General features: G+C 49.0%; 1 protein-coding gene across 1 annotated transcript in view; it reads right to left on the reverse strand.

The window, feature by feature from the left end:
• LIN28A (lin-28 homolog A) overlaps nt 1-11,415 on the reverse strand; it is an 18,262-nt gene extending 6,847 nt beyond the window's left edge. Inside the window, exons 1-3 of the mRNA XM_004705334.1 lie at nt 11,385-11,415; nt 10,745-10,929; nt 6-95 (exon numbers count right to left, since the gene is read on the reverse strand). Of these exons, the coding sequence (XP_004705391.1) occupies nt 6-95; nt 10,745-10,929; nt 11,385-11,415 (306 nt within the window). The remainder of the gene's footprint in view (nt 1-5; nt 96-10,744; nt 10,930-11,384) is intronic.
• Nucleotides 11,416-16,008: the final 4,593 nt, after the last annotated feature.

Here is a 16,008-nt window from a genome sequence, read left to right on the forward strand (position 1 = left end):
CGGATGGACTCCAGGCCCTTAGCAGACTTCTTAAAGGTGAACTCCACAGCTTCTCCCTCCTTTAGGCTCCGGAAGCCCTCCATGTGCAGCTTACTCTGGGGAAAGGAAACCGGGCATATTTCATTAGTTCCACGATCAAACAAAATCATACTCTGTAGAGATAGGAAGAGCTGGTGGAGTACTATTTCTATTTTCACAAAGGAAATTGTGTCTTCATCACCATACCACATGGAATTCACATTATAGTCCAGAGGACAATGATGATTATAGGAACAAATGTCTTTGTTGGGGGTGGGGGGAGAGCTACATTTGTTTGGAGTGCTGAGTACAATGGGAAATGAGGAAAACTTCTAGACACAAGTATAAAATATCAACTAATATTAAATTGTAAAATACAAAAGCATTAAACAGAATGCTTTCAAATAAAGTACTTCATTTAGTTTTATATCTTCAACAGACCACAATCAGTTAAAGTTTATTGCACGGCATAGGTAGAATTGGAATTAACTCCAGGACATATACTTATTGATGGACTAAAGAATGTATTGATACCAAAGTTCCTTAGATTTCCAGATTTTTAATCCTGATGATATAAAATAAGGTTCTTATTCTTTGCAAATGCACACTGAACAATGTATGTAGGGACAAAGGCACTTATGTGTTTTTGGCACTTATGCATTTAACTTAGTTTATTTAAAATGTCGTACAGCAAAATAAGGCAAAGGACCATAATGTTACCACTTGAGAAGTCTGGAATCTGGGTAATAGTTATATGCAGAGTGATAAACTTAATAGTCATTAAGTGCTGCTGAGAAAACTTCATGATGCCACTTGGAAGTAAAGCCTGATTGCTATCCAACACTTCAGGGGATTCAGTTCTAAACCCTAAGAAAAACTGTCAAAAGACAGGTAGGTATCAGACTGGTGAAAACTAACATAATAATTCAGTAAGGAAAACAGTCACCGTAGAATAGCCTTATCATAAAACAGGCCAAGAACTTGAACAGACCTTTCACCAAAGAGAACACTCAAATGGCAGCCAAGCAAGGTTCTCAGCCAGAAATGCACACGGAACAACTCCGACCTTGTTCCACGGTACAAACACACAATAGCCTACTGCACAATCCTAAATGGCAGGGAACCCTTGACACATCTGACACCACAAAAATCTCTAGAGAATATTATGCGGATTTAAATCAGTCAATCCCAAAGGACAAATATTGTACAAGACCGTTATTCTGCATGATTAGCAAAGAGGAAAGTCACTAACTATATACTCAAAACCCACTGCCCTTGAGTGGATTCACTTCACGGAGACCCGGTAAATCTTTTTATTTTTAAACTCTTACTGATACCTCATTCAACACCCCAAACAATTAAATGACAGTTAAAATACATTGCTTACGGTACTACTACATACATAATCCTGTAATAACACTGGTCTGCTGGACAACACAGGAGAAAAATACAGAACATTCAAAAAATAAATATTTCAAAAAGACCAGGATGGTAACAGACATGACTGGAACCCCTTACATGGCCTTCAAACCTGGAACTGCACCCCCAACTCCTAGAAAATCACGTGTCAGCCAGGAAGGAAAAACTGGAACGTTTGAGAAAATGGAACCCTTCTTTGTCGGCAGAGGGAATTCGAAATAGTTCAGACAACTGGAAAACAGGATGGCAGTTCCTTAGGAGACGAAACTTAGCTTATGACTCAGCAATTCTACTGCCAGTCCTATACCCCAAAGACTTGAAAGTAGAGATGCAAAGAGACTTATACACCAATGTTCATCGCAGCACTGTTAACAGGAACCAAACGGTGGAAACAGGAGTGGACCAACAAAGTATGGTTGAAATGCTAAGCCACCAAAAGGAATGAAGTCTTGGGCACATTATAAGTCTCAGGAAAGAGCTAAAGACATCACACTGGCCAAAAGAAACTAATCAATCACAGGGACAATGACACGGCCACATGTAAATAACAAGATAAGAACATACAAATGTATGGAGACCCACATTTATTCATGGCTACCAGGGATGAGGGAGGGCAAATAGGAATTAATGGTGATGGGGAACTTGTATCGAGTAGGGTAGGGTTGCATAGCCAACTATCAATTAAGTTGTATACTCATAAAAAGTTGGAATAGCAAAAGCTGTGTGATAGATATATTTACCACAGTGACCCCCACTAAACGGAAGCTGCAGAAAATGCTTCATGGGGCTTGGCTCCTAGGTTTGAGGTCTTGGTTTAATGGGACATATAGGGCTTTGTTTCTACCTCATAAGGGGTGGGCAGGGGTGTGTGTGGACCAGGACAAAGCAAAATTTAAATCCACATGGACCCTAGATTTTCTGGAGCCACGGAGGGTGGATGAATCCCTGGATAATCTTTAACGCTTAAGCCAAAATATCCCCCCCTTAGGCCATGGTCCTTCAGCTTTGACCTCTTCCTTTCTGAAGCTCTCCACGTGGCTTGGCATCTCTCTTCCCCCAGCGCTGCGGGGCGGTCTTCTTTAGTGGTTTTTGTGTGTCAGAATAGGGATGGACTCAGGCCTGGGTGCCATAGTGGTGATTGTACATTGGCTTTCTATGCCAGGCAGAATCAGTCTCAGACCCCCACAGGAGACCTTCGACTCTGCCCGAGAGGGTCGTTGAGTAAGAATCGACAGGATGGAAGTGAGAGACGAAAACGGTAAAACAAGAAAAACCGAAAAAAACAAGGTTCCAAAAACAAAACGAACAACGGGGAACCAACCCCCGCCCGGGAGACAAGGCAGGAAGGGGCAGGCTAATGAGCACTAGTGTTCTATCCTGGGGATTTGGTTGAGGAGAGATTGATTGAACACGGATTTTAGGGGAAGCCATTGCCTATTTAACCAGATGAGAGTCTGGGTCATTTTCAGCTTTGTTTTCATTGCGATGGCACTGTGAAAGGCAAACTTCCTTTGAGGTAACTGGCAAAAATCACAGGCTGTGGAGCAAGACAAATCCTGGCTGAAGAAATGCTGGTTTCACAGAATTACTAGTCTCTGGGTGACACTGTGGCTTAGAATCAATCCGCCTATCAGAAAGGTACTTGCCTTGCACCCACCTAGAGAGGCAGGTCTGGTGATCGCTCTTAAAAATAAACTGATATGATCTATGTATTGTGATGAATTGTATGAGCCCCAATAAATTGATAAAAAAATTAAAAATTAAAAAAAATAAACTGATAATTGTCATTGGGTCAATTCTGTCTCATAGTGATCCAACAGGACAGCATAGAATTGCCCCTGTGGGTTTCTGAAGCTATAAATCTCTACAGGAACAAAATGCCTCATCTTTCTCCTAAGGAGGGACTGGTAGGTTTGAACTGCTGACTCTGTGGTTAGCAGCCAACCACACAACCCAGAAGCAACCAGAACACCATTCATCAGAACCGACTCAACGGCAACTAACTGCCCCCGGACGTGTAATAAAGATTAAGCAGACATGCAAAGGTCAAAGGCACGAACACGGGTGGCCACCAAGTGCTCTAACCCACCAGCCGTTCCTCAGGAGCAAGACCGCAGTCTGCTTCAGCAAATATTGACAGCCTCCTCAGCCCCGCTCTCAAACAGATGGACTCCGAGCCCGCATCAGCCCGATGGCAGTCATTGTTGTTTGTAAAGTGTTTACCAAATATTTCCTGTATTAACATTATAGTTGTGTGCCTGTCCCCAACACAGAATATTTCAAAGATCATGGGTCTTTTCACAGGACACGGGAGAGCGTGAGGGCTCCGCACCCCAACGTTTCCACTTTATTAAGAAACCCGGTAGAGCATTGAAACAACAGGAGGAAAAAACAGTCTGCGAGAAGGCGAAGGTAGTAACTTTCCTTCCCTGGTTGCACAATAACCTCCCTCAATTTACTGTCAGATTTGACTTGGCACTTCATGAACTGAACGGTAACTGGAGGTGTTAGAGCACTTCTTGACCCAGCTAATTTCAGGAGCATCTATTGCATTTGAAGCTGTAGATGGGTTCAACGATAAGTGGGTAAGAGCAGGCATCTAAGAGTCTGTTCCCTCTGCTTCCTATCTATATAACAGTAAATACTAACTTCCCGGTGTGCTGCGAGGTTTTTAATGCATGAAAAGCAGTAAACACATCCCCGGCACACATAAAACCAGCCAAGGAGCAATTACCATCTACCTCTTAGATCAAGAGAGGCTAACTGTGAGAACCAAGTGTCAAGAGACTGGAAATCCTAATTGGTTTTTTAACTAAGTTGAGGAAACTTAGAAAAAATACTTCTCTGAGTTCCAATTATTTACTCAAGGCAATACTTTCACCTGGATGAACTCAAAGACTTCGAAGGGAAAGGTTGGTGAGTGGTTTTAGACCCACCAGTGGCCCCTTGGAGCGGTTATTTGTGGGCTGCTATCCCCAAGGCCAGCAGGTCAAACCTACCAGCTGCTGCTCCGGAAAAAACCTATGCTTTCTACTCCAGTAAAGAGTCACAAGTTTGAAAACACAGGGGCAGTGCTATTCTGCCCTGTAGAGTCACGGTGAGTTGGAATTGATAGCAACAAGTTTGAGTTTGGGTTTTTTTTGTTTTTTTGTTTTGATTCCTGTAAAAATTAAATAAAGGAGTTGGGAAAGCTTCTATGGGGCAACTGTACTCTGCAGTAAGGGACCCCATAAGTCACACACCATTACCTTCCTCTATGTAGACTCTAAGCCCGGGACAAACATATAAATAAATGGGGGCTTACAACATGAAATCCACTAGTCCTCTCCAGATCACCCACTCCACTACTTGAGCAGGTTTTGGGCTTTACAAACCAAACCCTGCAGTGACTGGCCTGGGATTCAGCCTGGTGGTCTCCTGCATCCCCCCACCAGGCCCCTTTCTTTCCCAAACACATAGTTTGAATTCTTCTCTTATCAGCTAGGTAATCAGCCTGCAGCCCCACAGAGCTAACCTCCCAGGGCCAGCAACTGAAAGGCGCCTGAAATTCTTGCTGTCACCCCCACCCCCACCCCAGCCACACAAAGCAGGGGCCGGCCCCCCTGCCCATCCCCCTCCAAAAAGAAAAGGCCTGGGGGGAGGGGCCGGACCGTGCATCCCAACAGAGCCGGGCAGCCCCAGGAAACAAAGAGTGGACACCGGTTGGTTCTGGTGGTCAGATTCCTGGAGTTCCAGAGGCGGCGATCCCGGGCATCCCCTAGGCCATTCACCACCCATTTGCATTTCCTTCCTCTCCCAGGTGCAGTCCTGGGGGTTGGCGTTAGGGTTGTGGTGAAAGAAGTGCATAGTCCATTTTCCAGACAAACTTGCTGGGTTTGTCCTAATCACCGCCAGCAGCCATTTCCTTTCTCCCTCACAGGCCGGTCCAGCCTCCCTGGGATGAAGCCAGTCAACAGGACCCCCCACCTCCCGTGATATCTTCAGTATCTTCAGTCCAATTATTTAAGAAAAAGCCTGAATTCTTTCCAGGGGAGGCAAGGAGACAGAATGCCAAACTGTCCTAATTTGCCCAAGTTACAAATGTCCGCCGCATTAGCTACGTCACTTATTCTACCCTTCCCCCTGCCACCCTACCAAATACCAGGTGTCCCAGTGCCTTGAGAAGTTTAGGGCCCAAGGCACCTCTGGGGGCAGGGTGTCAATTTAGAATGCGCAGTAGAGAAGCACACAGGATTCCTCTACTGCTTCTAAGAAAGTTGGACAGGTCCTGGCTACAAAAACATGGGCAGCGGTTCTAACATCACCCACGTTAGGTGCTTTGCTTTCCGCTTTCCACAAAAGCGTGACAACGTGCCCACTTGCTCTGGATACAAGTTGGGCCAGTGTTGTCTCCCCCTAACCTTCCTCAGTGCTACAAGTAGACACTTTGGGGTAAATGAAAACGTTTCAAACTGTTCAAAAGGTTTTTTTGCTAGTGAGGAGCCCTGCTGGGGTAATGGTTAACCACGTGGCAGCTACATCTGAGCTCTGGATCTGATTACAGCCAGCATTAGTCTGTGGGGCACGCTCTCCACTCACATAGGGTCACAGGAGTCAGAATCAACTTGTGGGCAACCCGTGCCAAGCCCTTTACAGGTTCCAACTCACTCGGAGCAAGGCGCCTGGCTTAAGGTCCCAGTGAGCGGCAGAACTGGGTAGTAACTACATCTAGCCCAACACCTCAGCTCCTGCTTTCTGGGCCATCGCTGTACAATGGGACTAAGTCTAATCACCACATTTAAGCAGTTGGCAAACCTCGTTTCAATGACAGATTTTAGGTGGCATAGTCTTACTAGACCTTCATTCCTGGTTTGGGAAGGGGCTAGGAAACTGCCCGGTTCTCCCAGAAGTAGCTTATTTAATGGATTGTGAGTTAGGGAAGGCGAGGAAAGAGAGATGGCTAGAACAATAAGCCCTAAGCCTAGAAGGCTAGCGGAAGCCCACCCACCCCGCCATCAACTCTGCTCAGATACAGCCCGCCCGGCCCTATCCCACCTGCCACTAGATGGCACTGCTCGCCCACCAGGTCGCACAAAGGAAGCCCAAGGGAACCCTAAAAAAGGCTCTAATTCCCTGGTTCTGAACTCTGAGCACTACACTGCACTACAAACCTTCCCTCCTTTCCTGACCAAATTTTAAGGGGACTGGCCTGATTGAAGTGGCTCCACCAGAGCACAGGAGCTTTTTCTTCCAGCTCTGCCCCTACTCTCCTTTAGGGAGGACTTGAAATTTTTTTAGGGTAGAAACCCAATTAATAGCAGAAGCTCTACTATTAAGAAATACCATTTACTCTCCTGGACTTTTTTTGGTTTGAATTTTAAAACTCCAAGCTGAACTAGTTTTAAATAAGCCTAATGCACTAAATCCGGTTTGTTTTCTCCAGTGTGGCTCCCATCATAGGTTCCCAGAGACTTAAGAGTGGGCCATTGTCTGTCAAGCCTGCAGGAGTGAGAGGCCGGAGGGAAGATTCTGCTCTGGGCAGTGCCTCCAAACAGAAATTCCAGTAAGCTGAGTGTTTGTCCTGAGGAAAGCCACTGGAAGCCAGTTTATAAAGCAGCCAGCTTTCCAAATCACAAGCAGAAGGTTCTGGAAAGGATCAGGATTGGGACACAGCCTTTTACTTGGGACATTTTCTAGAAAGCATGTTGCCACCAAAAGGAACCAAAATTACCTGAAATCCCAATTAACCCATACAGCTTTCTGCCAACTTTCTTTGAACATTTCAAGAAAACCACTATCTGCAAATTTCTTTTTCTAATCAAAAGGAGAATAATGAATGATTGGCCGCCAAACTCATGGGTGGGCATGACAGTCACGTGGGCACCTACAACCTATGTCAGTGCAGACAACATCGCTCCTTCCCCACCCCGCTCCAGTCTCCATTCTCAAAAGGGTCTCCACAGACATGCACCCTAAACTGATAGCAAACCCTTCTTGCTCCAAAGCCCCTAAACCAAAACCAAACACATTCCCACCACCTAAGCCAATTCTGGCACTTGTCACCAACCCCCTAGAAGCCACAACACTCTTTAGTCAGCCCAAAGTAGTTATCAGAAAAATTACTGGTAACCTGTTAGTTCCTCTCTTCAAATAATTTAGCTTTCTAGGGTTGGGGATCTGACAAATACAACAGTAACTTAACGAATCGGTTGGCTAATCAGAGGCACTGGTAGTGTTAGAACCTGGGAAGGGGTGGTGAGAAGCCTTTTACATTCCAACTCCCGCCCCACCCACCAATCCTGATCTAGACTGGGCCTGAGGCCCCTCTAGCCACCCCTCCTCAAGGATCCCTTGCGGAAGCAGCAGGCCCCAGGGCTTCGGAGCAGCTTCCTCTTTAGTCCTGGAATTCTCTTCTCCTAGCCCAAACCCAGGTCCTTGGTTAAATTTAGGCTTCTATTTTGCCTCCAAGTCTTCTGGTAAAAATGTTAGCCTGAAAGCCAACGTACACATTTGGGTTTGGAGGAACTGGTGGAGAAAGCAGTTGCTCAGTGGTTGTTCCCCCGCCCCATTTCTAAATGCTACCAAGCTCAGGAATTTGGGAGTTAAGTCAGAACTCGTGGGCATTTTAACACGTGTGGCAGGTTAATTAAGATCCTTACATTCCCTGGATCCTAGAGACAGGCAGAGAGTTCTAGATCTGATATGCAGGTAAGCAAACTTATTATAGAAGCGCTTTCCTTAAGCGCTTCTGGACGAGGCTTTAGCTGATGGGGTTTTTTTGAGGTTGTAAATGAAGATGGCCTCTTTGTACCTCTGCTCACCCTTGGGAAGCATCAAATGTTTAGGAAGGGTGATAAGAACAGTAATAAACAGGAAATCTGGAACCCAAGCAGCCCAACCTAGGAAGGGAGAAGAAACTGTTAAACTGCCCTTTCCTCTGCGAAGGAGGCTTCCGTACTCCCTTTCTCCTGGCAGATGTTATCTTAGGATGGTCAGTTCGTCCACCCGACTCTGGGGTGGCCGCCAGCAACTGCCAGGAATGGAATGACTTGTAGGAATGTTCTTTCCTGCTCTCCATTTTGAGATACCTTTTCTCACACACAGGTCCCCCATCCTTGTCTTCTACATTAAATTCCCAGAGATGTTCAGTTTCTCAAATATAGGGATTGTAACCACGAGTCCAGCAGCAGCAAGGGTGCCTGTCCTTAAGAGGCTCGGGGAATTTCCACCAATGGTTGTATTCTTTGAGTTTTTAAAACCCCACCTCTGCTCCCGCCGGATTGCGCCCTCATGTCATCTCCTTTTTAAGAGGCAGACATCTGAAACAGCTTGGCTCAGGCTCTACTCTTTAAGCTTGCCGCTTGCTGTCCCTTCCCTCACGAGTGATGCCATCCAATATTTTTCCGTTTGCATTTGTTCCTAAGCTTGTCCACCCCAAACTTCCTTGGGATTTGGAACTCACAGTGGAACCCCAGAAGTAGCCCTGGTGGCATAATGGTTATGCATTGGGATACCATCCAACAGGTCAGCAGTTTAAAACTACTAGGGCAGTTCTACCCTGTCCTATAAGGTCCCTGTGAACAGCATTCACACAGTGGGAGTGAGGTTTGGGTTCTTTGAGTGGAACCCCTGAAGATGAGGGGAATGCATTTTCCTCTGCCTCTCCCAAATAGTCTTTGGCGGGGAGGACAAGAGAACAGGGAGTTTGGCTCTCTCATTCCAGCCTGACTAAATTGGGGAGGCTGTCTAGGCCATCTCCAGACCAGGAGAGATTTTAATCTCTTTGTAATGAAATAAAGGGGAGTGGGGGAGGCTGGCCACCCTGCTGAGGAGGGCCATTCAAAGCAGGTTCCTGTAATAAAGTGATTTAATAGATCTAAAGAGGCCCATTCCCTTCTTTCTCCCACAATTACTTCGTGTGGGTTATCATTCACATATGCAAATGAGTCAGGAGGGGGGACAGATCCAGTGGAGTGAGGTGGAGTGGGGTTACTTGGAACAGGAAGGAGGTGCTTCAGCATTCCACTGCAGGCCCAGCAGACCAGGGCTCCAACTTTGACAAGCAGGTCACCCCATGCATGGATCCCACTTTCCTCCTGCTGGTAGATTACTTCATCTTCTCCACCAACCAGTCCACCCAGCATCTCCCCTCTCCACCCCTCCCCCTCCAGAATACCATCCCTCAGGCTCCAACCCTTAATCCCTACATCCTCCTTCCCCCTCCCCCAAGGTTCCTAGGGCCAACCTCCCTGCAGTAACCCCTCCCTGCCCGGCCTGGGTGTCAACCTCCAGAGCCTGGAATTTGAAATCTCTTCCCCAGTCCAGGCCCCACAAACCTAGCAAGGTGAAAAAGGGCCCAGGCAGCCAACTCCTTTTACATTGGCTGTTGGGGATGGCTGGTGTCCGAGGGCCGCAGAAATGCCTCCAGAATATTCCAGGAGTGTGAGGAAGGCCAGGGGCGGGGAGGAAGGTCCATGCTTGAGGGCAGGAATGTTAGGACAGCAATCAAGGGCTGTCTGGGGCCATAAATGCCAGGCCGAGGAGAATAGGGCCAGAGACCAGCCGCCCTCCACCCCCTGCTCTGCGACACTGAATTTCACCCCTACCGCGCTGCCCCGCTTTAACTGAGAACTTGGGGTTGCGGGCTAACTTCCATCTGGCTCAGGCCTCCCCTCTGGCCTAGGGCTCCGTAGGGATTTCGCCCCCGCTCTAAACTAGACACCAAGAGAAGGGCCCCAGAGTCCCTGAACTGTGCCTGAAACGGTTCCGGCTAAGGAACTTCCGAGCCCCCACATGAGGCCGTCACGGGTCTGCCAAACCCAGCCGGCCCTAGGGCCCGGGTTCTCGGTGTCCAAGGGGCGGGAGTCGGGCTTAAACACGCGGGTCGGCTCTGGAAGCTGGCTTCTCTCCCTCGCCCCCGCCCTCCCAGCTCCAGGGCCTAGAGGTTAGGAGATGGACGTTCAGCGCCCGCCAGGGCCTGAGCATGTGCGTCCCCGGCTGGCCCCTCGCCCTCCCCCCATCCGCAAACACAATACAACCTTAGTTTCAGCCACATGGGGTCACCTCCCTATCCTCTGCCCCATTCCCAGTGGAAGGAGGTAACACGTGGTGAGCCAGAGGGGTTCTCAGAAGGGGGTGGGGAGGTGTTGGTACCCAAGTGCTGATCCCGACCACCACCACGACCACCACACTCCTGCCCTACTCCGGTTAGCAGGCACTTAGAATCGGGGTACCACGGGGTGCACACAATGAGGGGGGCCCAATTTCTCTCCACTCATCAGCCGAGTCCCACCTCCGACCCGCAGCAAAGTTACAAGCCGTGTCTCACCTGGTGCACAAAGACGTCCACTGGGGGGTCGAGCGCGACCCCGGCGCGGGCGGTCATGGACAGGAAGCCGAACCCCATGCGCACGTTGAACCACTTACAGATGCCGGCCCCGTGCAGCAGCTGCGGCTCCTCCACCGCGCGGGCCGAGTCCTCCGGCGACTCCTCCGCCGCCTTGGCGCAGCCACCTGGAGAAGGGGACCGAGCCCAGCATTCAGTTGGGGGCCCCAGAATCGGAGGGCCCCGGCAGAACGCAGACGAGGAGGCACCTTGTGTCGCGCGGGGCCACCAGGCAGCCCAAGAGAAAAGACCTGTCCCGGCCGCCTCCTGCACTCCCTAAGCCGACACTGAGACCGGGGGTGCCCCGAAAGTTTTGCTCCTCTTCCCACGACACGTTACCCCGGGACAGCCAGCCAAGAGGGCCCTCCTCTACTCGACTCCCTCCCTTGTAACCTAGGCGCACACGCCGCTGAGACGCTAGGGACTTTGGTCCAGAACTGGTCTCCTGAAAAAACTGGAGGCCGCAGCGACTTGGGGTAGTCCGGGTAGCCCAGGAGGACATTTCCCTGGTTCCTTTCTACGTGGTGCCCTTCCTGGGTGCCCCTGCAGCCTAAGGTGTCCCCGTCAAGTTCCAAGTTCGAACCTGCAAACTGCTGGTTGGACACGGAGCCCATGGTCGTCGGCTGAGCCCGCGGGCCGGGCCCCTGGTCGGGCGGCTGCTGGCCCCAGAGAAGTCCGGAGGCAAAGGGGTGGTTTGGAGCAGAGGCTGCTACATCTTCCCCGGCACAATAGCGGTGGGAGGGCCCACGGCTTTTCAAAGGCTCCCAAATTCTAAAAGACAATGACCCAACCCCCCGCGGGCAGCCCCCTCCCCTCCCCTCCCTCTCCTTTCCCCTCCCTTTCCCTCCGGCCTCGGCTCCAGCGCCCTCCCCCCACAGCCCCGGTCGCTGACACCTCTGGGGTGTCCCTCCTCAGAACCTGGAGGTTTGACACCCCTCCCCATACACTCTTCGGGAGATGCGACTCGCCTGCCCTACAAGTCTTGGGCACCCCGGAATTGGGGGGTCCTGCACTTTAAGGACACGGTGGGGGACCCCAAGCAGCATACAGGTGGGGGTTCTGGGTGTGTGTGTGTGTTAGTTTTTAAACCACGTGACTGCATACACACGCGGACACACACACACACACACGCACACCACCCCCACCCCCCGCGCAGATAATTATACATTCCAGAGAGTTGGGGGAGGGAGGTGTGAGCCCGGCGGTGCTGGCCAATCAGAGACACAAACCACCTGTCAAGGGAGAAATGGATGAGCCCTCCCCCACCCCCAACCCCTGAGCGCTCCTCCTCTCTCTTCCCCCTCAGGCCTTTGAGCTGACCCGGCTGCTTGGCGCTGACCTGCTCTAACTCCCCACCCCCGTGGGCTTCGCTAGACCTGGAGTTCGGGACCCTGGAAACCTGGGGAGTGGAGCAGGGAGAGGCTAGAAACTGGGCAGAGCGAGTGTCGGGCTGGCCAGGCACCACTTCTCAGTTTGTCTGCAGCCTCGGACTGTGATTGGCTCCGACTTTCCGAATTTTCCCTAGATTTTTTCCGTTTAGATGAGCGAAAGTGCTCCTGATTGATCCTAGGCAAAGAACCCTTCGTTGCAAAACTAGTTAAAGTTGGGCCCCAGAGTGGACCCCAAAGAAGTTTAATGTGTGTTCACCTCCTTCTGCCGCCACTCCAACCCCCACCCCACCGAAGCTGGGAGAAGGGCTGGGTGGAGGCGCTTCCTCCAGTACTCCGGACACTCAGGTTCCCAGATCCTCCCGTTTCTGAATCATCATCCTAAAAGTGCGCTCCCCTTCCCGTACAGGAGTTGGGGGAACTGGAGTAGGTCGGGGGTGGGGGTGGTCTCCTAATTTGAAGGGTAGCCTGACCTTTAGGAAATAAAGAGGTTTGGCTAGGGGGGTGGTTACTGCCCTGGTAGGAGATGGACAATGGCCCGGGGCTCAGTGCACGGCCCTGGCCCTGCCCCTTCACTTCCGGTGCTCAGTTCAAACTGGACAATGCCAGCTCTGGCCATTTCCCCTCCCCCACTGCTACAACCAACTTAAAGGGACAGAGCCGCCTTTTGGGGCATCCGCTCGCACCGAATTCTTTCTTCACGTTTAGGGAACCTCTCTTGCGTCTCACCCAGCACACGTCTGGGTGTGGGTGGGTGCGCGCATACACACCCCTGCATGCATTTGAGAGAGAAACAAGATGATTGGAAGTAGGAAAGAGGAAAACGGGGAAAAGAGGAAGGGAATGTAGAGAAATGATTTCCTTTTCTTTTCTACACGCAGTGGTCTCCAAAAGGTTAAGCTTTGAATGTAAGGGATCGGCGATGGAGCTTTGGAGAATTACATTTTTTTAAAAGACTGTGGCCCTTTGCTAGTCTACCTTTAAAAGTATATGTAATTACCGAATATTGTTATCAATGCCTCAGTTCCCACTTAAGACCCTATCTCAGATCTACCAAGAGTTTTCGGAGAACATCAGCCAAAGCCATTTTTATTTGCATAGTCTTCTTCATCTAAGGGTCTTATCTTCCCGGAAATAACTCTCTTAAATATACTGACCTAGCCCTAAAATCCACGAGCAGGTGATTGAGCCCTAGTTGAGGAAAAGAGAGGAAAAGGGGAGGGAGTCCACGTGGCTTCGATTGGATTCCCGGCAGGCTTTACCAGTGTCTCTGTCCAGGGTGCTGAGGCGGGTGCTCTGTCCGTGGTGCTGAATTTCATTCCAGACTCTGGGTTCCCAGCTAGGATACTTGAAAATGCTTTGAGTTTCCACCTCTTAAGTTTTTTTCCCAGGAAACCTGACTCTCTTCAACTTCCTCTTCCCCCCGCCCCGCAAACTCAGAGAGGTTGACACACTTTAAATTAATGAAGAGACTTTTTTCAACTCTAAAGAGACCATTTCCAGCAATACAAAAAAATTTTAGAGCGGTTCGGGCAGCTAAAGCTCCCCCTCAGAAAAAAAATGGGTAAAATTACTTATGTGGCCATGGAGAATGTGGAAAGAGAAGATAACATTTTCTGAATTAGAGACAGAGTAGATTGGACATTCAACTCTGTTTTTAAACCAATTTCCTTCGTTGTTAGCACTTTCACACGCATACTGGCCTGGCAGTCAGATTGACCATGTTTGAAAATCAGCTCCTCTTTACAGCTCTTCATACACCTTGGTGGCGCTGTGCTTAAAGCGCCTGGCTGTTCACCAGAAGGTGGGCGGGTCGAACCTACCAGCTCTGCACGAGAAAGATGTTGCAGTCTGCTTCTGTAGAGATGACAGTCTTGGAAACCCTGGGGGCAGTGAGACGCTCCTTTTGACATGGTGGCTGCAGCGAGGGGGCCTCAAACTTAACAAGCCAAAAGATGGTGCAGATCCCTTCCGTTGTACATAGGGTGGCTATGAGTCGGAATCGACTCAACCACACCTAACAACAACATAGGATTCCTTTAAGTTGGAGCCTATTGGAAGGTACTGGGTTTTTGGTAACGTAGGACAAAAGAACAATTATTTAATATTAACTGCTAACCATTTGAATCTACCAGCCCCTCTGTGGGAGAAATGGACATAGCTGAATTGCTCCCTTGAATATAAGCACATAGGGTGGCTATCAGTCCAAGTCGGCAAACCAAAATGCAACAACACCCTGGGGCAAGTTCCTCAACCCCCACATGGCTCAGTTTTCTCCTCTGCCCAATGGAAATCATGAAGGCAGTTGGATCTCAGAGATGCTGCAGAAATAAATCTAGATCAGATATGCGAAGTTTTAGAATAGGACCTTAGTCATGTTGATTTTTACTATTATGATAGCTAGTATGCACTTGCCTTTAGCACCTGGATCACAAGCTTGCTTCATGGGGACTGAATCATCCATGGGTTGTCCACTTCTGTATCTGCCCCACATCATTCCCACTTAGGTAGCATAGAAATGGCCCACAGAAGACAGCCAAACAATTTTCTGAATTGGCTTTAATTGAAGTATTAAAAAGTATTGCTGTTGTTATGAGTTGCCATTAATTGGCCCCTGACTCATGGCAAGTATGTATTGTGTACAACAAAACACTGCCCAGTCCTATCCCATTACCATGAATGATTGCAGATCAGAGCTGTGTGACCAATAGGGTGTTCATTGGCCAATTTTCTGAAGTAGATCTCTAGACCTTTCTTCCTGATCCATCCAACTCGAGAAGCTCTGCTGGATCTTGTTCAGCATCATCACACTGATTGATGGTTTGTGACTGCACATGAGAAGCAATAGCTAGATCTTCCTCATGGAAGGCAAGAGTTCGGTTACCACTGATCTGCTATTGCTCCCATATGAAAGTTATTACATGTCATAATACTTATTTTCCTAGGCCACCTCTCTCAAAGCTATTCCCAGAACTGAGGAGGGGTTCAGGACCTCATAAAGATTGTGTAAGTAAAGGCAGAAGATGACTGAGGAAAGGACATATGGCTACCATATAATTGATTTCTCACCCTGTATTAGAGCTTACATTCCAAGTACCCCATTTGCTGAAGACGGTGGGTGGCAGTGAAAACCCAAAGTCCATTTGCAAAGTCCCATCATAGATTAAGCCTCCATTGAATTCCTTCTGATCACTAACTAAAGATGCAGATAAATAATCTTGGCCTCAAGTGGAGTGCATTGGGAAGTGCCCCTCTGAGAAGGGAAGATGGAGATTTGGACAGAGAGCATTGCGGAGTTTCAGACATCTTGGGACTACATTTCCCAGAACCCCTTGTTCCCACCACCACCACCCCATCCCCCAGTGGAAGTTCCTGAGTTTCTCCTGCTCTAGGGCTTTAAAAGTGCTTGGTGTGCTTGCAGTGGGTAAGAAATATCTATGCCAGCCACAAGTTTTCATCCTCTCAAGAGTTTCTAAATCAATTCTCTGCAGTCCAAAAGTAAACTTTTCTCTTGGTAAAACAAGAACTGTAACAGAGCCACTTGTCTCCAGCTATCCCAAGGTGGGCCAGTCTGTCTCAGGGGCTTGTCTTTGTGTGTCTTGATGGAAATCACCAGAATGGGGACAATACTGGGGGGTTGCATAGTCATGAATCATATCCTATCAGTCCTGCCCCATTGCCTGGGTAGGAGGGCCCTAGATCAATCTTTTTTTTTTCCTAGACCAATCTTGTAAGGTCTTCCACCTAACACAGTGTACATGACCCAGTCATGATTTGTTCCTGCTTCTGTAGCCCCACCTGTAACTAATGTATCGATAT

The sequence above is a fragment of the Echinops telfairi genome, unplaced genomic scaffold, assembly GCF_000313985.2.
Source record: "Echinops telfairi isolate 266 unplaced genomic scaffold, ASM31398v2 ScPeMD7_7457;HRSCAF=8495, whole genome shotgun sequence".
NCBI classification, from domain to species: domain Eukaryota; kingdom Metazoa; phylum Chordata; class Mammalia; order Afrosoricida; family Tenrecidae; genus Echinops; species Echinops telfairi.